General features: G+C 40.0%; 1 protein-coding gene across 4 annotated transcripts in view; it reads left to right on the top strand.

Moving 5' to 3' along the window:
- MYO5A (myosin VA) overlaps positions 1-23153 on the top strand; it is a 205890-nt gene extending 182737 nt beyond the window's left edge. For all 4 annotated transcript variants that reach the window (XM_086320975.1, XM_086320974.1, XM_086320973.1 and 1 more), the window contains 8 exons: positions 3300-3446; positions 5753-5907; positions 8940-9029; positions 10601-10751; positions 11927-12209; positions 13468-13642; positions 16466-16546; positions 16831-23153. In XM_086320975.1, coding sequence (XP_086177101.1) covers positions 3300-3446; positions 5753-5907; positions 8940-9029; positions 10601-10751; positions 11927-12209; positions 13468-13642; positions 16466-16546; positions 16831-16983 — 1235 coding nt within the window. In that variant the 3' untranslated portion in view covers positions 16984-23153. The remainder of the gene's footprint in view (positions 1-3299; positions 3447-5752; positions 5908-8939; positions 9030-10600; positions 10752-11926; positions 12210-13467; positions 13643-16465; positions 16547-16830) is intronic.
- The last annotated feature ends 3170 nt before the right edge of the window (positions 23154-26323 follow it).

The raw sequence follows: 26323 nt of genomic DNA, 5'->3' as shown, positions 1-26323 counted from the left end.
ATACACATCTACAGAATAAGATGAAATTGGCTTATGCGTCTTGAGCACTTACTGAGTGCAGTGTCCTTCCCCTCCCCAAGGCAGAGCATAAAGGCTACAAGCTCTTCCCACACCTTTGTCTCCTGTTGTCTTATCCCCACAGTGTGTAGAAAACACTGATAACTTTGTATAGCAAAGCACCTTCTAATAGCTAAAAGTTTTCTTATTTTTTTCTAAATATATAATAATGTACTTAAATTCTTCTGGTTGAAAATAGCAAGATTTACCTCCTCCTATGGGCTACACTTAATTAAAGAGACATTTTTAGACACCATCTAAGACTTTTTCTAAGGCCAACATACCTAATTTTAGCAGAAATTATATATCTAAATCAAGAGTATTTCAAAGTTTGATGTGCTTTGTGCTATATTTTAATGCAGGAGTGGGTGTTCCATCTCAATTTTCATAAAGTCAGTGAATTTAGACCTAAAAGAATTCTAGAAATCAGTTAATTACTTCATAGGAGAACAGAGCTGAGACCCAGAAACCGTGACTTCCAAAGTCTCAGCCACTTAGTGGCCAAAGTGGAACTAGAATCCATGCCTTCTGAGGACCACTGACTTCTCTCCTTTGTGTTGTATTTCTCAACAGATTCTTTCTTCTTATAGTAATTCATTTGACTGTCTCAGTTAAACCTGAGATCAAGGTCTTCCCTGTACCAAAAGTGAGGGGGGAAAAAAATCTTCCAATTTCCTTTCTTTTTCTAGGATAAAAAGGTTCAGGAATGTTTTTCTCTCAAGTATAAATAATCTAGATGATAAAAATAGGTATTGCTTCAGATCTTTCTATAAAGATGTCTGTATTAGATGGAGCATTGGGCTAAATGACCCCCGGCATCCCCCGAGTCTTTAAAAACTGTGTAGTATTCTGGCTTCTCTCTTTCAGGCTTTATATTTTCCTGATACTACATAAGGGTTGACATTTTAATTAATATATGATTTGTTAAATAAATCAAGGTTATGTTGAGCTGATACCTATATTTTATCTCTGGGTTTTTGTAAAGACTCTAATCTCTGACAAGAATTCAAAGACACAGAAAATTTTAATGAAAATATGGCAAATTTTATCTCTGGCATTTTTGTACAGAACCAAAAATATCTTCTTTAGAGATATATGAAAGGAAAGTGAAGATTTCTTTTAAAACATGTAATCTCTTAGTTAAAATATTCACTATATTTCATAAATTCTGAGGCGCACAATTTTTCACATTTTAACATCTCTGAAATTATGATGTATCTTATAGCAGTTGTTAGGTTGTAGTTTAATTGGCAGTATTTTTCCTTCCTTGGTGTTATATAAAATAATACTATACGTTGTAATCAAATATGATAAAAATTGGTAGGTTTAAAATGTATTGAGTTATTCAGAGTCCACATATGTGCATTTGTTGATAAACTTAATATCAATACGTTGAATGTGTTTCCTTCCAGTTTCCCCTCATAGAATTGTTCCTGTGGCTCAAAGCAACTAGTTCATAGATGGCAGGGATTCTATTATTTTGTTTTACATACAGAACATATACAGGAGCTGTGAGGGCCATTGTATGCTGATTCTGAGATCCCCCTGGTGTTGTGTTTAAACTGTCTCCAGAAATAATTTATGTAAAACTAAATAGCTTGAATCTCATATCTCTTGTGAAGATGCATGCATTTTTCCATTAGTCCTGTGGTTCCAGACTGTATCATACGTCTGAAACACTAGGTTATGGAAAGTGGCCACAGCCCTGATTTGTCCAATTACAGTATGATGGCTCTCTAGATATCGTAATGTTGATAGATGGTGGTGATTTTCAGCGCTGATAGCCCCGATGTGTGATGCTGCAGCATGAGGTGGACGAGGTGTCACCAGGCTCTCTGCCACACAAGCAAGAGCGCTGGCAGGTACTGGTGTTCTCTGTGATAACCTTGTGCTGTGGAACTGGCTTCCCAGAACTAACACGGGAAATTGCCCAGAGTGACAGGAGAAGCACTACGGATGCCTTGTGGACTCAGCAAGATAGAACTTTCTAATGCATCTGATCTGCATTTTGTTTGCCCACAGTCTCTGAACTCAAACTTAATCTGCACTTAAATAGATGTCTTAACTGCTCCTCTTCCTATAGATAAGAGAATTAAAAATATGCTTGCTAGCATTTAGCTCCACAAACACAGTTGTAACTCGTGTTCCCTTGCATTTCCCAGATGAGATGAAATTGGAGACTTTTCTTTTAACCCCAAGTTCTTTTCTCACAGCTGCCATCAACAATGGTGATTACTTTTAACATCTGAAAGGGTTGTTCACCAGTGGTTGTACTTTTTTGGTTGCAACTTTGTGGTACAATTTTTAACCTTTACTAAAAACATACAAACAAAAAAATGAATACATTTAGGCAATTATTTTAATATTAAATACAGAGGCTTCCCCAGGTGGCTCAGTGGTAAAGAATCCTCCTGATAGTGCGGGAGATATGGGTTCAATCCCTGGGTCTGGAAGATCCCTTGGAAAAGGAAGTGGCAACCCACTCCAGTATTCTTGCTTGGAAAATCCCTTGAGCAGAGGAGCCTGGCAGAGTGTAGTCCATGGGGTCACAAAGAGTCAAACACAACTGAGCGTGCACACACACACACACACACACATATTAAATACAGGTTGTATTATCTGCTCATGGTTTCTTCAGGAATGAGGGGTGCCTCTATAGAATATTGAATTTCCTTCTATGAATTAAAGTCTAAATATATTTAGACATTTATGATTGATACTGATTAGTTAACTAAGAAGTTAAGCCACTTACTTGGGGACATTTAATCTTATTACAAAATAAAATGTATTACAAAAAGATGCTTTTGAATCAGTTAAGATTCTTGATGTTGATAGTAGTACTAGTTGTTGTCAGAGTGACATTAACATATAATTTTACCATCTGTCTGTCCAGTTTTACCAAAAAAAAAAAAAAAATTATTTAAAGAAGGGGCAAATTGGAGAAGGAAATGGAAACCCACTCCAGTATTCTTGTCTGGAAAAGTCCATGGACAGAGGAGCCTGGTGGGCTGCAGTCCATGGGGTTACATGACTGAGCATGTGTGCATGAGGGTGGAGGGTGACGGGTTGGTAGCAATAAACTGGTAGAACTAAAAAAAATAATAATAATAAAGAAGGGGCAATTAAGTGGCAAATATGGCAAGTTTCTATTGTTACAGAATTCACTTAAAATTAATAGGAACATGAAACCACTCATCTTTTCTACCTGGAAAACATTTTTTTTCTTTTTGTTTCTAATGAAGTGGGCCAGATGGAGAACATATCGCCAGGACAAATCATTGATGAACCCATTCGTCCAGTCAACATTCCCAGGAAGGAAAAGGATTTCCAAGGAATGCTGGAATACAAGAAGGAGGATGAGCAAAAACTTGTGAAGAACCTGATTCTGGGCAAGTATTTTGAAAGGTCTTTCTGGTGCGTGTCAGTGGTGGGAGAGATTAGTCACTCATTTATTAGTCACACTGTTTTCTTCAGTCAGCCTTGCGTGCTGTGTGCAGTACTGCCACAGCATTCTGACCCCATCATGGCTGTCAGTCACCCTACAAGGACACCAGCGAGGACTGCCTGTTAGGGTCACATGAGGTCTTCTCAGCTCCTGTTGCCCATTGTAATAACCCAGGAAGCTTTTGAAAAGTACTGATGTATGTTCCCCCCTGCAGACTAATTACATCAGAATGTCTAGAGGAAAGAACCTGGCCATGTCCCTAGTTCTTTTTTTTATCTCTCAAGGAAGGGATTTTGACGTGTAGCTAGCTGCAGTTGAACACCACTGCCTTAGGCCATTTAAGTCCCTGAATTTCTCTTGTTCCTATTTCCCTAGGAAGGTATATGACTAAATATGTCAGGAAAAACAGTTTAATAGTAGGAAGGAACAGAATTAAGGAAAAGATTCCAGCAGTGGAAAGGGAGGACTGACTGGACAATGGAGGTGGGAATAGAAGAAGCCCTTCAGAGCAGCAGAAGGCCTTTGAGTCTGGGTATGAGCCCACTTGGAGAAGGTGATGGCACCCCACTCCAGTACTTTTGCCTAGAAAATCCCATAGACGGAGGAGCCTGGTAGGCTGCAGTCCATGGGGTCACTAGAGTCAGACACGACTGAGCGACTTCACTTTCACTTTTCAGTTTCATGCATTGGAGAAGGAAATGGCAACCCACTCCAGTGTTCTTGCCTGGAGAATCCCAGGGACGGGAAGCCTGGTGGGCTGCCGTCTATGGGGTCACACAGAGTTGGACACGACTGAAGCAACTTTAGCAGCAGCAGCAGCAGCATGAGCCCACTGGCTCTGCAAGAAGACTTTTTAGGGGAGCATGGGAAATAGTTCAGGAGTGTATGCAGCCCATAAGTTGTAAGCTCAAAACACTTACAAGCCTCTCCTTTCAGCCTTTGCAGAGCATTCCTCCCCCCAGGTGCCAGGGTGGCAGCAGTGTGATCAGCAGTGATTTAATGTTCCTAGAGTTCATGGTGTTAAACTTAGAACTATATATAGATGCAGAGGCACTTAAGTTTCAGTGTGATCTTCATTTTGAAAAAATGGTAAGAAGCCACTGGTTTTTAAGCATAGAATTAAAAAAGATTCATCAATTCAGTAAACCTTTGGGGCATTCCTACTGTGTGCTAAGCATTTTCCAGGTATTGGGTAATGAACAAAGTCTATTCTCAAAGAGTTTATATTCCATGGGTGGAGGGAGGTAGATAAAAACAAATAAGGGGGTGAGAAAGATAAACAGTGAAGGCAGGTGTATGAATTTATATAAAGTTGTTAGGAAGGGCCTCTTTGACAAGGTGATCTCCTTTGGATAGAGACCAAAGGAAGTAAGGAAGCAAGTCCTGCTGATAGCTGAGAAAAGAACATTCCAGACAGAAAGCCTTAGGGTGGGGACATGCCTGGCGTCGTCACCCAGCAACAAGAAGACCCATTTAATGGGGGAGCACAGTGAGCTGGAAACAGGAGCAGGCCAGATCACACAGCCATGGTGAGGATTTCGGGTTTTACAAATGAGTGAGATGAGAAGCTACTTGGAAGATTTTCAGAACAAGAGTGACATGATCTGACTACATTTTCTTATAGAATTACTCTGGTTGTTATGTGGAAGGTGTACTACTGTGGAGCGAGGCATGAGTCAGGGAGACCAGTTGGGAAGCTCTCACTGGGTTCCAGGAGAAGATGGTGGCGGCCTAGCCTAGAGGAGCTGGTAGAAAAGTAGCAGGGTTATTCTAGACATGTCTTATGTGTAGAGCCAACAGGATTTGTTGATGGATTAGATGTGTGATGTGAGAAAAGGAAAGAAGACAAAGATGATGACAAGGTTTATATCCTGAGAAACTAGAAGGCAGAGACTGCCACTTACTGAGATGGGACAATTCCTGGAAGAGCAGGCTCCGTGGGAGATGGGCTTTGGGGGACAGGCCTGAGCAGAGATGTCAAAAACCACTTGTTACATGAGCCTAGATTCAAAGGAAAAGTCAGGGCAGAAGATAGACATTTGAGAGTTGTCATTGTGTAAGCAACTAAGATTCTCATGTCCCTACAGTCAAGAAACTGTCTACTCTAAAATATGCTTTTTTAAAAACATGACCTATTTACCCTGAATGATTGAACTGTTACATGAGAACTGTGCTTTTATATGTCAAAAAGCATTCCTTATGAAGACTTTCAAAGTTATATAAGACTGTTTTTCCTCTTTTCTTTTTTAGAACTGAAGCCACGTGGTGTAGCAGTCAATTTGATTCCAGGGTTACCAGCGTATATCCTGTTTATGTGTGTTCGACACGCTGACTACCTGAATGATGATCAGAAAGTAAGGTCGTTGCTAACATCAACAATTAATAGCATCAAAAAAGTATTAAAGGTTAGTTCATGTTCAACAAATTTCTCATAATGAATATTAATGATGACAGGTCTATACAGAGGTATTTTTCCATCCTTCAGTTCAGTTCAGTCGCGCAGTCGTGTCCGAATCTCTGCAACCCCATGAATTGCAGCACGCCAGGCCTCCCTGTCCATCACCAACTCCCGGAGTTCACTCAAACTCAAGTCCATCGAGTCGGTGATGCCATCCAGCCATTTCATCCTCTGTCGTCCCCTTCTCCTCCTGCCCCCAATCCCTCCCAGCATCAGAGTCTTTTCCAATGAGTCAACTCTTCACATGAGGTGGCCGAAGTATTGAAGTTTTAGCTTTAGCATCATTCCTTCCAAAGAAAATCCAGGACTGATCTCCTTTAGGATGGACTGGTTGGATCTCCTTGCAGTCCAAGGGACTCTCAAGAGTCTTCTCCAACACCACAGTTCAAAAGCATCAATTCTTCGGCACTCAGCTTTCTTCACAGTCCAATTCTCATATCCATACATGACCACAGGAAAATCCATAGCCTTGACTAGATGGACCTTTGTTGGCAAAGTAATGTCTCTGCTTTTGAATATGCTATCCAGATTGGTCATAACTTTCCTTCCAAGGAATAAGTGTCTTTTAATTTCATGGCTGCAGTCACCATCTGCAGTGATTTTGGAGCCCAAAAAAATAAAGTCTGACACTGTTTCCACTGTTTCCCCATCTGTTTGCCATGAAGTGATGGGACCAGATGCCATGATCTTAGTTTTCTGAATGTTGAGCTTTAAGCCAACTTTTTCACTCTCCTCTTTCACTTTCATCAAGAGGCTTTTGAGTTCCTCTTCACTTTCTGCCATAAGGGTGGTGTCATCTGCATATCTGAGGTTATTGATATTTCTCCCAGCAATCTTGATTCCAGCTTGTGCTTCTTCCAGCCCAGCATTTCTCATGATGTACTCTGCATAGAAGTTAAATAAGCAGGCTGACAATATACAGCCTTGACGTACTCCTTTTCCTATTTGGAACCAGTCTGTTGTTCCATGTCCAGTTCTAACTGTTGTTTCCTGACCTGCATTCAGGTTTCTCAAGAGGCAGGTCAGGTGGTCTGGTATTCCCATCTCTTTCAGAATTTTCCACAGTTTATTGTGATCCACACAGTCAAAGGATTAGACATGATCTAAGTTGCCAGTTATGGCCACATTTTAGTCTTAACTGATACCTTCCATTATAGGAAATATTCATTATGTAATGTGTCTGTGTGCTTTCTTTGAAAACAGGGCTCAGATTGAACAATAATCAAAATTAACTCAATATACTTACATTTAGTTGTGAAGTAAACTAAGTTTCTTCATAGAAATAGTCTGCTTTAAGGTCTGTCTTAGAACTAAATTAAAAATACTTAGTGAAGTTCATATATATAGGGAATATGATGCTATAGTTAAAATAGGTGTTAAAAACATTTAGTAATACCTAGCCCATTCATATAAAAAGCTGTCTGATAAAATATTTAAAATTCTCTTCTGACTTTTCTTCCCATTATTCTCCAGCTCACCCCATAATTTTCCTTGTTACCTGAAATGCCTGGTTTCATGTGAGCAGCAACACATAGATACTAATCAGAGAGGAAACACTTGGAAAAGACAGCGAAGTTACATAATAGAACAGAAAGCCCTACATAACTCAGTAATCACTGAGTCACGTTGCATAATCATCCTTTTGACAACCTAGAAAAACAGTGAACGTTATTCTTAGTTTTAACCATTTTTCAGTGCACAGTTCTGTGGCATTAAGTGCGTTCATATTGTTGTATAACTGTCACCATCATCATCTCCAGAACTTTTTCATCTTCCCCAACTGAAACTCTGCACCCATTAAACACTCTCCCCAGCCCCTGGTCATAACTTTTGATGCCAGTTCTCAGTCCCCACTGCACAGATACTCTATGCAGTTACATTCTGCAGTGCTTACTAAAGTGTGGAGTTTCTAAATATTTTAACATTCAAAAATTGATGAATGTCTTCTGAATGGAGCTCATGTAATTTTTGGTATATTGATGGTATATTGCATTTATTAAACTATGAATTTTACTACTTCTGAAGTTAATGCCTATGAAGACAGCAAAACCAAATCATGAAGTTTTCTCCCTCTCATCTTAATTATAAGAAGAAATTTATCTAATTTGACTAATTATTGTACCAGATTGTTTAAAGATTTAAAATGAGTAGCTACTTGGGACTTCCCTGGTGGTTAAGACTTCCACTTTCCAATGGTTAAGAGTTCGTCTTCCAATGCAGAGGGTGTGGGTTTGATCCCTGGTCAGGGACCAAAGATCCCACATGCCTTGTAGTAGAAAAACCAAAACATAAAATAGAAACAATATTGTAATGAATTCAATAAAGACTTCAGAAAAAAGTAAAATAATTTTAAAAATGTAAAAAGCGTAGATTCTTGATCATAGCACTCTTTTGGAACATCCTTTTTTTAAACTGAAGTACATTTGTCTCGTGTCCTGTTTTGATTTAGAGATGTTGTTTGACATGTGGCCCAGTACTGATGAAAAGCCAGTCTGTCCAGTGCTCTGCACAGGACTCCCTCCATCCCATGTCTGATTCGCTCCTCAGAAATTGTATCTTATTCACTGACAAGATTTTTAACCTAATCTGGGTTTTAGTGCTTCACAATGTTTGTGATTCTCTTTTGTACCTTTAGTCCTTTCTTATTCCCTTCAGTAACCCTCAGGGAAGTAAGTTTGGGTAAGCTAGACTTGGTGAATTGTTTTCTACCTAAAGGGACTACTAAGCTAATATCAATGTAATGAATGGGCATCCCTTTCTAATGGCAAGAAAACAGATCCAAGCAAGGTAACAGCTAATGAATTCAGTGGTTGAATTCTATAGCAGGTGCAACATGAGGCTTTACAACTGTAAAGTGATTGATTTTTTAATTGTTGTTAATGGTAAGTGAAGGAAACGGGTCTTCTGGTATCTAATCAGTTTTTTCAGGCTTTTATTCCCATAAGGAAAAAACTAATTTAGGCTTATTCTCTCTTTTAGAAAAGAGGTGATGATTTTGAAACCGTCTCCTTTTGGCTTTCTAACACATGCCGATTTTTGCACTGTTTAAAGCAGTACAGTGGAGAAGAGGTGAGAAAACCTTGATTACAAAACAGCATGCTATACTTTATCCGAACTTTTTAAGGAAAAAATTTAAAGCACAAAATGTTTAGTCATTTGTTAATTTAGAAACCTGAATTCAGAAGTGGCTTAACAGTTTATAGCTCTATTTGACATTCATTATTTATGAAACTGACTTGGGAAGTGGCATAGTTTCTTCGCTCTGCGAGTTTGTATTATGAGAAAGCACAGCAAAAATAAAATGAGCATTGGTCATTGAATAGTTATCGCACTGAAACTTTTTGTTAAGACGTGAAAATGGGATTTTCAAGGATTGATATATGGAGCTGTTTAAAGAAATGAATCCATTATAGCTTTCTATAATACATTAAAAATGATCATGTTAAAAGATATGTCAATATTTTTCCAAAAATATGTTTTGCTTTTGCTTATAGTGATGTGTTCATCAGTTAGTTGATAGACTTCCTATTTCAAAACTACATATATATAATTATTATTTGTTAATGGCTACATAGTATATATGAGACAGCACTCACTTATATTATGTTGTTTAATTCTTACTTCTCTTTGAGGTTGTAATTCTAACCCAGTTTTACAGATGAGGAAACTAAGGCTCAAAGCAGTTCATCACTTTGCCCACATCCTCTCAGCCATAAGGAGCTGAGCTAGGATTTTGGGTCTGCCCACCTTCAAGAGCTTGTGCCCATAAATGCTGCCCTTCATGCCTCCCCATCCTTTGCTGTCAGGACAGGCAGAGAAGCTGAGCAGTGGCCACTTTCTGAGCACTCACAGGCTTGGAGCAGAAGAATGTCCTGGCAAATGATGGCAAATACAGTATGAATAAGATATGGCCCCTGAGCAGGCGGGACAGACAGACCAGAATCCCCCCGAGGGCCTGTTAAGTCCCCAGTTCTAGACCAGGTTGTCAAGTAAGTTGTAGAGAGGCAGATGCTTGAGTGTGGCCAGAATCCGTCAAGTAGGCAAAAGTACCTGCCTATACAGTTGGCTTTCCGTGTTACCACATACCATCAAAAGATTCCGTTCTAAGCTTGGACTGAGAAGCCTGTATGAATACCATAAAATATAATAAAGGAAGATTTTTTATTTATTCACCAGTCTCTGTAGAAATGACCAATTATAAGAAAATTATGTATGTCCTTCAGGTACAGAATTTATAAGTAAGACTCTATTTAATGAACTGAAGTTAAGAGATTGGTATTTTACATAATTCAGTGTTTGGCAGTAAACCAGCTGTTTCATAAGTGAAAACACTCATAAATTTTTTTTTCAAATTGAGTTCCCCTATCTTGTTTCATTGACATTGCTGGTGGAAAGGCTTAAATGCTAGACTGCCAAGTTTAGATATTATTCAAATGCTAGTAAGAAGTGGAAGCAGGGATGTGATAGAAACAAACACACAGAATTTGGGAAGGATTATCCTGGCACTTATGTGGAGGTTGGATGGGAACTCTTAGGAGAAAGGTAAAAAAGAGCATGAGGATGTTGATCAAATGAGAGAGTTAAACAGACAGGAGACATTTTATTTCATGAATGTCATTAACTCTGCATTATGGCTCTAGGGCTTTATGAAACACAACACCTCTCGCCAGAATGAACACTGCCTCACCAATTTTGACTTGGCTGAGTACCGGCAGGTGCTCAGTGACTTGGCAATTCAGATCTACCAGCAGCTCGTGAGGGTGTTAGAGAACATCCTTCAGCCAATGATCGGTAAGTCCAGGGCATTGCTGACGTCCAAGTCTGTCTTGTGGCACATGTGTCAGAGCATGTATTCATGTGGAGAAGGTAAAATAGTAAGACTCAGTCTCAAAATTAGCTGAGGAATCTCAGAACTGTAGCCATGACTAACTGGGGTACAGCAAAGTCCCTGCTTCTGCGTGATGGAAATGGCAGGATCTATTAATAGTTTCCCTCTCTAATGTGTAATGCCTCTCTCTTAAGATTGGGTTATGCTTTATATCCAGCAACATATCTCAGACCTTGTCCAGTTTTCTAAAACAAAAATACTTGAAACTTTCATCGAGGGCATTACTGCAGAGAACTTTCTAGGGACCCAACTAAAACTAAAGAGACTGAGAAGGGTTTGCAGATTACCTGATAGGCTATAGTAACAGGGCTGGAAAGCTACTATGGCAACAAGAACAGGGCTCAGACACTCCATGCTGAGTTGTTCATCTCATGGCCCCTGTAGAATCATTAAAAGCAATTTGGTTTAAAGTTGCAGTTTCTCATTGGATGAGCAACTGATCAGCGTGTGTGTCTATGTATATGAGATTCCATGTACCTCTCTTTATATGTGTGCACTCACTCTGGGTATGCATGTACGTATCATGCCTCCTATATTCCTTTGGAAAGTGTAGCAGGTGTGAAATTGGAATTAGAGGGCATGTAAAACTTGCAGGCTGCTGATTTTGTGCGAAGCTGTTGAGGGAAGCTCAGGGCAAGGAAGGGCCCAGCTCTTCAGCCCCATGTGACTGCCCACTCCCAAGACCACTGCCTGGTCTCCTGCTTTTCTTACTGCTTGATTTGTTTGCTTCTGAGGCTCTATACTACTGGAGAATACTTATCTTCTCCCTAATTGCCTCTCTCTTAAAAATCTCTCTCTCAAAAATCCTCCCAAGAAACTTTACACATGTGCTATTAAGACTACTGTTTCATATTTTAGAAAATAATCCATTAAAATTTCATGGTAAATTTTTGCATTTAAGGATAATTCTTTCATTGTTTAAAATCCAGATGCCCTTTTATTTGTAGTTCCTTTTCCTTCTATTTTGATGCTCAAATCATTTTCCTAAATTGTGTGTGTGTGCGTGTGTGTGTGTGTGTGTGCGCATGTGCGTGTGTTTCCATCAGAATCTTCTCTGACGTATGAACTTCTCCTTTAGTCTCCGGAATGCTGGAGCATGAAACCATTCAGGGTGTCTCTGGGGTGAAGCCCACAGGGCTAAGAAAGCGAACCTCCAGCATCGCTGACGAGGGTACCTACACACTGGACTCCATCCTGCGACAGCTCAACTCCTTCCACTCGGTCATGTGTCAGCACGGCATGGACCCCGAATTGATCAAGCAGGTGGTCAAGCAGATGTTCTACATTGTGGGGGCCGTCACCCTGAACAACCTCCTTTTGCGGAAGGACATGTGCTCCTGGAGTAAAGGCATGCAGATCAGGTGAGCGAACTCCAACGCCTGTCAGGGCCTTCTCGGGCTGCCTAACTGTGTGCTGGGGCACACGTGAGGCCCGGGCACCTGGCGTCTGAAGCCCCCAGGTGGGCAGGAAGGGCAGACCGGGCATGGAGCTGTTCCTCCTGCCTGACTGACCTTCCTCCACTGTCATTCGTGGTCGCTCCCAGCAGGCCTTCAGCCACTGCTTGTTGGAACCCAGCTGCATGTAAAGTTAACTCATATGAGGGAGTAAATCTTTTACTGATGTTTGAAGTATGCCCCTCTCAGTTTTAAGAAACGCTGCACTCAGTTTTGTCCAATTGCTCCTCAGCATTACCTTATTAACATAACAGAATTATTTTTTTGGCAAATAATTTATTTTAAAACAGCTGGAAAATTCACCAAGAGAGGGGGAAAGTATTTCTCCTATAAAAGTCTATAGTTACTCAATCTTAGAAAATTTGACCTTCTTTCCAAATTTTCCATTCTGACTCATATCCACTGTAGACAGCAGTCAGAAGGTAATGCCTTCCACTCAAGTCATTGAATTTATTTCTCTGCACGCTCTGTTTATACCCACGAAGCCCCTCTTGGCCTGATTACTAAGTCCTGACTGTGGCTGCGTTTATCTGACTCCTATTTTGCAAACCACTGTCACCTGATTGGCCACCTCTTAAAACCTCAGCATCTGTGTAGTTTCTGTGTCTCTCCTCATATTTTCTGTCTGCCTCTTCCTATGCCCCCACTCGCCCTTCTTCCCTACATCCCTAAACTTCCTCAGGCCACTACCTCATCATCCAGGCTCTTCCCTGAAAAGGGTCAGAGCACAGGCTCTAGGTGGGGATCTTACTGTATCCACTAGCTTGGAGTTTGACGTAAGGAACAGAGAACAATTAGAGGATTATTAGTTCTCTCCTCTCAAGTTGTAAAAAGCTGGAAGGTGTTTTCTGCTCTGCTGTTTAATAAGAACACAGCCATACTATGTGTTCTATTTTTTTTTTTAAGCACACCTTATTTTATAACTTGCTATTATGGCTACATTTCTGTTTTCCATTAAAGAGAATTATAGTCTCTAAAATAATATTCACTCATATAATTATGATTATAAACCTGATTATTTATAGTGATAAATTTTTAAGCACAGCTAATGATTTAAAAAACAGAATTCAACTGAAATTCCTAACAAAACCATACACAGAAAAATTAACACATTTATGATAACATTCGGTAAATTTGCATCCCCCTCAACCCTTTTTTGACATAGGTACAATGTCAGTCAACTAGAAGAATGGCTGCGTGACAAGAATTTGATGAACAGTGGGGCTAAGGAAACCCTGGAGCCTCTCATTCAGGCTGCTCAGCTTTTGCAAGTGAAAAAGAAAACAGATGATGACGCGGAAGCCATTTGTTCCATGTGCAATGCTTTAACTACTGCCCAGGTAAGGCAGCTTTCCCTATTATAAACTTCATCAAGGGTAACATTCAGGGAAGTCACCAAGGCTTCTAGCTATTGTTCTTGTCTCTGAGCTAACTTCACCTGTGTCAGCGATGATATGTATCAATAGTGTAGATCTTGAAGACAGGAGATTTTACCACAAAGTACATTTCAGTACTAGTCACACTCATGCACATTCAACATTCAGTAAATATTTATCCATTCTCTACACTCTTCTGTGTAACGTTCCAGCCACTCAGATAAAACCAGGAACAAGACAAAGTTTCTGTTTTTATGGGGTATACATTCTATACATCCTATGGAGCTTGAACTCCAAAGAGTCTTGTATATTAGTTGATAATTGAATGATTCTTTAGACATCTATTTAAGACAGATAATTCTTTTTTTAATTGAAATGTAGTTGATGTATAATATGATGTTAGTCTCAGGTATACTACTCAGTGGTTTGACATTTGCATACATTATGAAATGATAACCATGATAAGTCTAGCAACCATATATCCCCATATAAGATTATTACAATATTATAAACCATATTCCTTATATTGTAGATTATATCCTCATGCTTTATTTACTTTATAACTAGAGGTTTGTACCTCTTAATCCCTTCACCTATTTTGAACGCCTCCTGTCCCTCCCCTCTGGCAACTAACTGTTTTTTCTCAGTATCACTTAAGTTGTCCCAGAGGTCTCTTAAAACCATCCTTATTTCTTTTCATTCTTTTTTCTATAAAGTTTCAGTGATTTGATTTACACTACTGTCTTCCATCTCACATCCACTCACTTGTATCATTTAGTCTACTGTTGATGCCTTCCAGTGTCTTTTTTTATTTCAGTTATTGTATTATTCAGCTTTTTCTGGTTCTGTGTATTTTATAACTCTTTGTGAGTTCATCCCTACTTCCCCTGAGTACAGTGAGCATCTTTATGATCATAACCTTATACTCGTTATCAGGTAGATTGCTCATCTCCACTTCATTTAGTACTTCTGAGGTTATGTCTCATTCCTTTGGTTAAAACATATTCCTGTCTTCTCATTTTTCCCCATTTTTTTTTTTTTCTATGCATTAAGTCAGCTGGTTACATTTCCCAGTCTTAAAGAAGTGGCCTTATATAGGAAACATCCTGTGGGGCTCAGAAGCACGCTGCCCTCTGGTCGCCAGAGCTCTGTGCCCAGGAGTACCCCCTATGTGGGTTGTATAGGCCCTTCTGTTGTGACAGGGCCACAGTAGTTCTACTGTGGGCTCCCTAGTGGGCAGGGTTGGCCCCTGGCCTGGTTGGCTGCCCCACCCTGCTTCCTTTGGTTTCTGCTGCCCCATGTTTTGGTGGGACCAGCTCCTAGCACAGCTGGCCATAGGGCTAGGGAAACCCAGGGCTGGTGCTAGGCCCTTGGTAGGTAGTTAAGCCCTGAGCACTAATAAGCTAGTGGGAAGACTCCAAATGTTGCTGAGGATCAGTAATTAATCATTCAGGGAAAGTCTTGAGTTTAAGGCAGTAAAAAGATGGGAAGGGCCTTGGAGGACAGTGGCCACAGCATGAGGCAAGGCACAGGCATAAACATGCCCACTTTTCTTTTGCCGAGTTATTTTGGTGCTGACTTTTGGATTTTTTTAAATGTTCATCACTTATCTCAAAACATAGAAATCTTACATAGGTTACACATAGAATATATAGAGAAAGTAATTAGCTGAATACTCAGGATACTGATAACTATTGTTACTTTGAGAGAATGAGAGCATGAAAGTGGGAGTACTTTTACTTTTCATGATTTTTCAAATTTATATTGCTTCTTAAAATGTACAGATATATATTCAGAGTTCAGTTCAGTCGCTTAGTCATGTCCGACTTTTTGCAACCCCATGAATCGCAGCACACCAGGCCTCCCTGTCCATCACCAACTCTCGGAGTTCACTCAGACTCACGTCCATCGAGTCAGTGATGCCACCCAGCCATCTCATCCTCTGTCGTCCCCTTCTCCTCCTGCCCCCAATCCCTCCCAGCATCAGAGTCTTTTCCAATGAGTCAACTCTTCGCATGAGGTGGCCGAAGTACTGGAGTTTCAGCCTTAGCATCATTCCTTCCAAAGAAATCCCAGGACTGATCTCCTTCAGAATGGACTGGTTGGATCTCCTTGCAGTCCAAGGGACTCTCAAGAGTCTTCTCCAACACCACAGTTCAAAAGCATCAATTCTTCGGCGCTCAGCCTTCTTCACAGTCCAACTCTCACATCCATACATGACCACAGGAAAAACCATAGCCTTGACTAGACAGATCTTTGTTGGCAAAGTAATGTCTCTGCTTTTGAATATGCTATCTAAGTTGGTCTTAACTTTCCTTCCAAGGAGTAAGCGTCTTTTAATTTCATGGCTGCAGTCACCATCTGCAGTGATTTTGGAGCCCAAAAAATAAAGTCTGACACTGTTTCCACTGTTTCCCCATCTATTTCCCATGAAGTGATGGGACCGGATGCCATGATCTTCGTTTTCTGAATGTTGAGCTTTAAGCCAACTTTTTCACTCTCCACTTGCACTTTCATCAAGAGGCTTTTTAGTTCCTCTTCACTTTCTGCCATAAGGGTGGTGTCATCTGCATATCTGAGGTTATTAATACGCTCTTATTGTAAAAATTTAAATAATAAAGGTAAATGTGCCTTCAGAACAGCTCCCTCTCCCATCTTGTCCTAACCAAGCCCTGAGTAGAATTGAAAGCAATAGGCAAAGATCCTTTTCGTTTTCCTGATTAGAGGTACCTGGAATGTATGTATTTGATAATATGCTAAAAATTTTGATCATTTTATTTCCCCCAGATTGTCAAAGTGTTGAATTTGTATACACCAGTTAATGAGTTTGAAGAAAGAGTTTCTGTGTCATTTATTCGTACTATACAGGTAAGATCTCCCAGGCTTCCTTTTGCTTCAGTTTACCAACACAGTCATTTGGGTGGAAATTTTATAATTTATTGAAGGATAATGCAGTTTTTATTATATTATTGTATCATTTTCATAGTGCATTAATTTTTTGATAATATCTTATTGCGGAAGTGAAGTGATTTTAAAACAAATATAAACATTTGTCATTCATTGAGGGGTTTTGGTAGAATTTTGTCTAAAAAAAAATAAGTTTATAGATTCAAAGAACTGATGTTCTGGTTTTTTTTTTTTTATTTTCTCAGATGCGTTTACGAGACAGGAAAGACTCTCCTCAACTTCTCATGGATGCAAAACACATCTTTCCTGTCACCTTTCCTTTTAACCCCTCTTCCCTTGCGCTAGAAACCATCCAGATTCCAGCCAGCCTGGGCCTGGGATTCATATCACGGGTCTGAAAGTGATGTCAAGGCAAATATTGACAATACATTTCTTGCCTGAAATAAGAACCCATTATTTCAAGTGAGCTACTGAAAACACATTTTAAAAGATAGTACTTATTGTCTCCCAAATAAGGGATTATTGACTAGAACTGCCCCTAGAATACTTTTCATCATCTTGGAAAGCAAGATAGGTTCCTTTGTGCCGTGTTACCTTCATGACAACACTTGTCCTTGGTCAGTTAGGTGTCTGCCATTGACGTGCAGGTGAATGATGGAAGAAAAGAAAAACATGTATCTTCAGGTGCCAGCATTTATTTTAAATCCTTATCACTGCATCTAAATGATATAAAAAACCTGAATTCCAGATATGAATATGAGCTGTTGTTAAGAAGGCGCCATCAAGGAACCTCCTGTGTGCTAACTGGAAGAACTGAAAGAAAAATCACCGAGTACATATCATACCAGCTTAGGAATTATGTTGATAATGTCAAACTGGAACAAATAAACTGACATTATGTAAAGTAACTGGATAAGTAGCTCCCTTCTATGTGTCCCTATGATGTAGAAATATTAAGAGAATGTTGGTTTGCTTAGAGCATGGAAGTCCATTTGTACTGCAGTTTACTGAGCATTTTAAATTGCTGCTACATACTATGTTCTTTAAAATGTAAGTGATATTCATATTAGGCACTACAACAAGAAGCTTCTCTTTTATCGACTCTGTTTACAGTCCAATCAGATTAGTTTTAACTGGATTACACGCACATATCTACAGATTCACCCGCACAAGTAGCAGACACTGGGAAGTCATGTAGTAATATGACACAACGTTTGACATTTAGGGATAGGACTAGGCAAAGTGGTTATTGTTGATGTCATTTATTCAGGATGTGTTATATTGATGTGCTCATTAACTTTCCCTGGGTGATATCACATCAGGATACAGTGTTCTGTGAAGTGACTTATTTTTAGTTACCAGATCTGATTCCTGCAGTGCATATTTTCAACCCTGACAGGTTTTCTTTCTTCTTAATTTATTAAGAATTAATCTCAGTATCTAGAGAGGATTGTCAGAATATTCATGATTCAGGTCTTGAAATCTTGATTCTTTTATAAATTATGCAAAAGAAAGTATATAATAAATAATTGATTCCATTTTTTAGGCTTTGCAACTTCTATAAATGTTCTCAGTACCACTAGATATTTTAAAGAGCATCATATTAGAAATACTTTGACCTATATAAAAATATAAGGAGATTGCTGAATTTTACAGAGGACTTGGTTTAATAAGACCCAGATTCTATAAGTTTTCATTCTGACATTCTAAGTAAACATATTCTCCATTTGTCCCACAAATCTTAAACAATAAATGTTTCAGATTGTGCAAAAGCAAATTCTTAGCTTTCACTAGAAACTCTGGTTCGGAATTACAATCATAGATTTGTATAAATTAACTGTTAGATGATCTATTAAATATGTGCAATATTATTAATGGAAGTAAAACATTTTCAAATCAGTGATAAAGATTGTTATTAAAAGATAAATACTGTCTGTTAACTTGTTTGAGCCTCAAATTCCTCATTTATACAGTAAGAGTGTTAGACAGCCAGTTTCTAAGCTCCCTTCCACTTCTGAAGTTCTCTCCCCGGCGTGCTTGGACCACAGAGAAGTGAGCTGCAGGTATTCGGTAAGGTTAGCCTAGTGTTTGGAGCACGTTAATTTTGAGGGATTAATAAAATGTAAAATCATAGGTTTATGAAGCTATAATTTTCCTTAAATGAATATGATTTATATTCATGCTTTTAGAAATTTAGTTCAGGTAATTTTTATTAAATTGTGTACTGCTGTATTCAGATTGGATACATTTATTCATTTGCAAAATCAAGCAAAAATGTTACTTTGGACTCTCTCAATTTTCCCTGGTTGTCAATGTGGTTTTCAATAACTTGTGAAACCACCTACTTAGTACTGAATGTGTCAGAGTCTAAGAACATAGATGGGACTTGGGTGGGAGAGATGTCCCCTCAAATGCCACTGTGATTGTAGGCTCCCCTACTGAAACCCGGAAATCCTCCGAGGCCCTTTCCCAGGTTAGTCCTGCGTAGCATGTTCCACGCACACCCTGAGTCATGTCGGGTCTTCAGGCTCACACTCTAGCTTCCACTGCCACTGCAGCCCTTGTCTTTCCCACAGACAGCTTGTATCCTGAGGCATGTCTACTCTGGGCCTTTCTCTCTCATATCTCCCATCTTTCTGCTACAAAGAGCCTCTATTCCAGACCCAAGCCACAGGCTCTCCTGTTCAGGGATGGCCACACAAATATTATGCTATTTTAGGGCTCCAGCTTCCTCCAGGGTCTATCCAGAACCCCAGATGGGGATCTGAATTAATTTCTCTTAGTGGCCTGAAGATCTTTAGTCACAACAGAAATACCTTACAACCACAGAACTCCAAATCTTGGTAAGTCATTCTGTGTCCTAGTTTCTTGGAGATGCAACAATATTCTGCTGACTGTGGGTATCCTTGGCCTCTCTGAGGGCTTCTCACCTTTCCCTCTGTCCATTCACACTTTATTACCCAGCCTCAAACAAACCTCTGCCAGCCTCCACACCATCCATCCACTCACTTGTCCATTCATTCTTTCCCTTCCTTCAGCCATGTCAGGTATCCCCTCAACTGTCTACTCACCTACTCTGACTATGCTGAAGGCTGTGGTGGAGTCAGTCTTCAGCTGTTCCACCGACCTGCCTTCAGGCCAGTTTTTACATGAGTTCTCACTGTTTTCACTTCTCTGCAGTACTTCTTAGCATTACCACTAATACGCTTGTTCATAATTCCAATATGACATACTATAGGAACTCAAAGAAAGAGTTCTCTGAGAAAACAATTCACTGTCTCAATAGCCACTTCTCAATAGTCTCTTCCCCACTCACCTTACATGGAGACTGAGCTCACACCTTGGAAAGCAAACCTGAAAACTTAGAAGCAGTTTCCCTTCTTGTACCTTCTCTCAGGTTAAGGTTTTGCTCTGCCTGAGAGAAACTATAATGAAGGGGAAAGATGAGCATGGGGTAAAATCCATGACGTGTAGCTTCATGGTTCCTTCCGAAGTTGTGAGAATTCCCCGTGCACCTGACATTTCTTTCCTCAATTGCAAAAGTACCAAAATATGTATTCCAAAGCCAACTGAGAGGAGATTTGGGGATTTGGGTCAGTTTGTCTCATTTGCTTTATTTCATTCATTTCAATGGATAATTGAAAGTTGCCTCTTTCTGTGTAAGTGATGATTCTGTATAATATAGATCAAAGCTTTTAGTAACACAATTTAATAATTTATTTGATTAGAATTTCAGTAGAGTGATGGTTGTGAGAAATGTCTTCCCTGGTAACCCTAGGTGAAGGCGCACCTGGCACCATCCTGAGATGCCCTCATATTCTCTCTTTCTCTCTCTCTTTCTCTTCCACACATACACAGTCTTCAGTAACTTCAACTGTTTCACATAAAACACAGGAAAAATGTCACGCTTGAAGGTGGCCCTTCAGTTCTCCTAGTGAAAGGGCGTGTAGCAACAGTACCTTGTGCCTGGCCATCTTTACTCCAGCTCACGTGCTCTGGTACCTCATTGTGTCCTCACAGCAGCCCTGGAAGGCGGGAGGGTCCCTACTGCCATCCTTGTGTGTGTGAAAACTTGAGACCGAGATAAGGCCAGTGACTTGCCTGACTAAGGTTGCCTAGGTTGCCCAAGCTGTGCCATCATTCCACACTCAGCAGTGGCGGTGAGAGCACCTGTGGGGCAGAGACTTGAAAAAGTCCCCAGGTTCCGTTTTGTTCCTCCTGGTGCCCGTGGGCTGCCCTGGCCCAGCACAAGGTACTCTTTTTCTCTATCAGCGTTGAATAAACGCTGAGCACCAACTTCTTGGTGCTGATCACATGGGGTGCCTTGTGCTATCCTTCTTGTCATAGTCACCAACTATAACTGGGCTTCCCTTGTGGCCCAGCTGGTAAAGAATCTGCCTGCAATGCGGGAGACCTGGTTTGGGAAGATCCCCTGCATAACGGAAAGACTACCCACTCCAGTATTCTGGCCTGGAAGATTCCATGGACTGTATAGTCCATGGGGTCGCAAAGAGTCAGACACGATTGAGTGACTTTCACTTTCACCAACTATAACTAGGTTTGGCTTTTGTAATAGATCAGTACCCCACCCCCACCCTGGGAGGGTGCAGGACTCTGTTTTGGTCATTATTTAGTAGCAGGCTGTCCCAGCCTGACAGGAAATGGAGAGAGCCTCCCAACAGTTATGAAGAAGGTCACTGTCAACACACAGCCCTCAAAGTCACTACGAGAGCCACCAGGTAAGCTAGCTGAGCAGCCTGGAGAGAACCTGTGGGCGCAGGCCAAGTTCTGGGTCCCTTCTGAGGGCTGTGTACCAGGCAGGCCATACACAAGTCTTTGTGTGTTTGAACATGGCAGTGTGTGCATGCTGCCAGTGTTGGCTTTGGCACCAAGAGGTTAGGGAGGCACTGTGTATGCATAAGGGCATTGATTTCTTCTCAGGCTGTGCTGTGAGGGCCACCTTAACCCCTGCTCCCTTCCTTCCTAGAGCTGCCTTAAGTTCTCTGGAACTCCTCTGTAAGGGGAAGTCTTGCCTGGAAAGGTATCTTGCCCTGTTTCTCAAGGTGTGAGGGTGTGGGTGGGCATGGCCTCCTTTCTTCCTTCCCAGTCTGCATGACCCTCCCCTCCTGTTCCTTCTTCCTTTGCTCTCATTTCCAAACGGGTATTGGAACTCTGAGGCAGCAACAACCTCAGAGCCAATGAAATGTAATCCTAGAGAGTGTTTCCTGACTTTGGGGGGCTCTGTGTTACAAGTAAGCAAATGAACATATGAAAGAAATATAGAGATAATTTAGATTCTTGGTAATTCTTAAATGGCTTGTTTCCCACTGAACTGACATTTTCTTAGGCTAAAGGGTATAAATGTAAAACCTTTCATGGACATTCATTAAAATTTTTTTTAAGAACACTTTACCCATATCAAAACTGGAGTGAAAATAGGAAACAGTGCTATAATTCTAATTCATTGTATTATCCTAAATTAAGTCAAACTGAGATTACAATAGATGTCTCAATAGATCAGAAACTGGAAAGCACTATGTAAAATATTTGCCAAAATACATTTTATACATTTTTTATTTTATAATTTGGTCTAGTTAAAATGCTCATCAGCTCAATTTAATGGGTATTACTAGACTCATTAAGATGTCTAAATATGAATACCATTTCCTTAGTATTGTAATGTTGCTTGAAATATTTGACAGAAAACATTTCTTTTTAGAAAAATGATTTTTGAATTGAAGTTTGTATGTACAATTCAATGCTTAGTAGGTCAGTATACATTTTCATGACATTTTTCAGAGTCAATGGTTTTAAATATCTTATTGTTATTATATGTTATAAAAATTTAGCCTACATTTCAGGGTCTCTACAACACTTGAGCCATTTAATTTTTCCAACATACGCTGAATTTTTCCTTCAAATGTGGATATATGTGTTATAATCTATGATCCTAATTGTGAATTTTTGTGGAACCCAGGAGTTATGTTGATTTTCTTGTGTCCTTGGAGAATTTAAGTTGCTCTAACAGTGTTGCATAGAAATGAACTTATGACATTTAATATTATTTTAATTACTAACTTCAATTGTCAACTTACTGTGAAATGGATATGTCTTTTAACTACCATGGCATTGAACATTGCAGTTTTTCTTTTTCCTTGTTGGATCTGGAAAAGGAATTCTACTTTGACCTATATGGAAAAACATGATGTAGTTAATCTTTGAAAAGTTCTTAAGTGAAATATTCCTCCATGAAAAAGGAAGCAAAAGTACTGAGAAGTGAAAGGCATTATCAAACAACACTAGTTTTAAACTAAACCCACCCCAGCATATGTCACATGAAATTTTAAAAAATAAGTTAATAATGCACCTCATGTCAACAAAAGCCTTTGAAACATGGGTTTTCACTAGATACCACCTAGTGCTAAGATGAAAACCAAAACAATATCAGATAGACATTTATGCTCTAAATTTGTAGTTGTCTGGTGTTGTACTTAGTAAATGTGTGTCATTAATGCTGTATTCTCCTAGCTATTAAAGAAAATTGTTCAAATAAAGATATGGATGTAAAGGATTTTTGTTAGTGTCATAAATAAACCCACATCACATACACCAACATAGATCACATTTGGGGCCATGAAACACACCTTTAAAATTTAAAAGCCTAACACTAAAAATCAATGACAGAAAGACAGCTGGAAAATCCCCAAATAATTGGAGATTAAACCACTTCACTTTCACTTCTCACTTTCATGCATTGGAGAAGGAAATGGCAACCCACTCCAGTGTTCTTGCCTGGAGAATCCCAGGGACGGGGGAGCCTGGTAGGCTGCCATCTATGGGGTCGCACAGAGTCGGACACGACTGAAGCGACTTAGCAGTAGCAGCAGCAAATAACACATGGATCAAAGAAGAAATCTCTAGAGAAACTTTTAAATATTTTGAACGAAATATAAGTGAAAATACAGGTTAAAAATGAACCAATATACAAGAACAGAAACAGACTCATAGATAAAGAAAACAAACTTCAAAAAAAGAAAAATCTCTGTTTCAGTTCAGTTCAGTTGCTCAGTCATGTCCAACTCTTTGTGACCCCATGAACTGCAGCATGCCAGGCCTCCCTGTCCATCACCAACTCCCGGAGTTCACTCAAACTCATGTCCATTGAGTTGGTCATGCCATCCAACCATCTCATCCTCTGTCGTCCCCTTCTCCTCCTGCCCTCAATCTTCCCAGCATCAGGGTCTTTTCAGATGAGTCAGGTCTTTGCATGAGGTGGCCAAAGTATTGGAGTTTCAGCCTCAGCATCAGTCCTTCCAATGAACATCCAGGACTGATCTACTTTAGGATGTACTTGTTGGATCTCCTTGCAGTCCAAGGGACTCTCAGAAGTCTGCTCCAGCACCACAGTTCTAAAGCATCAATTCTTTGGCACTCAGCTTTCTCTATAGGCAAACTCTCACATCCATACATGACTACTGGGAAAACCATAGCCTTGACTAGATGGACCTTTGTTGACAAAGTAATTGTCTCTGCTTTTTAATATGCTGTCTAGGTTGGTCATAACGTTCCTTCCAAGTGGTAAGCATCTTTTAATTTCATGGCTGCAGTCACCATTTGCAGTGATTTTGGAGCCCCAAAAAATAAAGTCTGACACTGTTTCCACTGTTTCCCCCTCTATCTGCCATGAAGTGATGGGACCGGATGCCATGATCTTAGTTTTCTGAATGTTGAGTTTTAAACCAACTTTTTCACTCTCCACTTTCACTTTCATCAAGAGGCTCTTTAGTTCTTCTTCACTTTCTTCCATAAGGATGGTGTCATCTGCATATCTGAGGTTATTGACATTTCTCCCAGCAATCTTGATTCCAGCTTGTGCTTCCTCCAGCCCAGCATTTCTCATGATGTACTCTGCATATATACAGAGTATATATGCATATATACAGAGTGACAATATACAGCCTTGACGAACTCCTTTTCCTATTTGGAACCAGTCTGTTGTTCCATGTCCAGCTCTAACTGTTGCTTCCTGACCTGCATATAGGTTTCTCAAGAGGCAGGTCAGGTGGTCTGGTATTCCCATCTCTTTCAGAATTTTCCACAGTCTGTCGTGATCCACAGACTTAAAAGCTTTTGCATAGTCAGTAAAGCAGAAATAGATGGTTTTCTGGAACTCTTGCTTTTTCAATGATCCAGCAGATGTTGGAAATTTGATCTCTGGTTCCTCTGCCTTTTCTAAAACCTGCTTGGACATCTGGAAGTTCACAGTTCACATATTGCTGAAGCCTGGCTTGGAGAATTTTGAGCATTACTTTACTAGCGTGTGAGATGAGTGCAACTGTGTGGTAGTTTGAGCATTCTTTGGCATTGCCTTTCTTTGGGATTGGAATGAAAACTGACCTTTCCCAGTCCTGTGACCACTGCTGAGTTTTCCAAATTTGCTGGCCTATTGAGTGCACCACTTTCACAGCATCATCTTCCAGGATTTGAAACAGCTCAACTGGAATTCCATCACCTCCACTAGCTTTGTTCATAGTGATGCTTCCTAAGGCCCACTTGACTTCACATTCCAGGACATCTGGCTCTAGGTGAGTGATCACACCATCGTGATTATCTGGGTCGTGAAGATCTTTTTTGTACAGTTCTTCTGTGTATTCTTGCCACCTCTTCTTAATAGCTTTCCTTCTGTTAGGTCCATACCATTTCTGTCCTTTATTGAGGCCATCTTTGCATGAAATGTTCCCTTAGTATCTCTGATTTTCCCAAAGAGATCCCTAGTCTTTCCCATTCTATTGTTTTCCTCTATTTCTTTGCAGTGATCACTGAGGAAGGCTTTCTTATCTCTTCTTGCTATTCTTTGGAATTCTGCATTCAAATGGGTATGTCTTTCCTTTTCTCCTTTGCTTTTCACTTCCCTTCTTTTCACAGCTATTTGTAAGGCCTCCTCTGGCAGCCATTTTGCCTTTTTGCATTTCTTTTTCTTGGGGTTGGTCTTGTTCCCTGTCTCCCATACAATGTCAGGAACCTCCGTCCATAGTTCATCAGGCACTCTGTCTATCATATCTAGTCCGTTAAATCTATTTCTCACTTCCACTGTATAATCATAAGGGATTTGACTTAGGTCATACCTGAATGGTCTAGTGGTTTTCCCCACTTTCTTCAATCTAAGTCTGAATTTGGCAATAAGGAGTTCATGATCTGAGCCACAGTCAGCTCCCAGTCTTGTTTTTGCTGACTGTATGGAGCTTCTCCATCTTTGGCTGCAAAGTATATAATCAATCTGATTTCAGTGTTAGCCATCTGGTGATGTCCATGTGTAGAGTCTTCTCTTGTGTTGTTGGAAGAGGGTGTTTGCTATGACCAGTGCGTTCTCTTAGTAAAACTCTATTCGCCTTTGCCCTCCTTCATTCTGTACTCTAAGGCCAAATTTGCTTGTTACTCCAGGTGTTTCTTGACTTCCTACTTTTGCATTCCAGTCCCATATAACGAAAAGGACATCTTTTTCTGGTGTTAGTTCTAAAAAGTCTTGTGGGTCTTCATAGAACCATTCAACTTCAGCTTCTTCAGCATTACTATCGGGGCATAGACTTGGATTACTGTGATATTGAATGGTTTACCTTGGAAATGAACAGAGATCATTCTGTCATTTTTGAGATTGCATCCAAGTACTGCATTTGAAAATTTCTGTTTACCAAAGGGGAAAGGAAGTATGGGTAAATTGGGATTATGGGATTGATAGAT

Source organism: Bos grunniens, chromosome 10 (genome assembly GCF_055505025.1).
Source record: "Bos grunniens cultivar Pamir isolate PY7600 chromosome 10, Bosgru_T2T1.0, whole genome shotgun sequence".
NCBI classification, from domain to species: Eukaryota; Metazoa; Chordata; class Mammalia; order Artiodactyla; family Bovidae; genus Bos; species Bos grunniens.
This window is presented reverse-complemented; position numbering and strand designations above follow the sequence as displayed.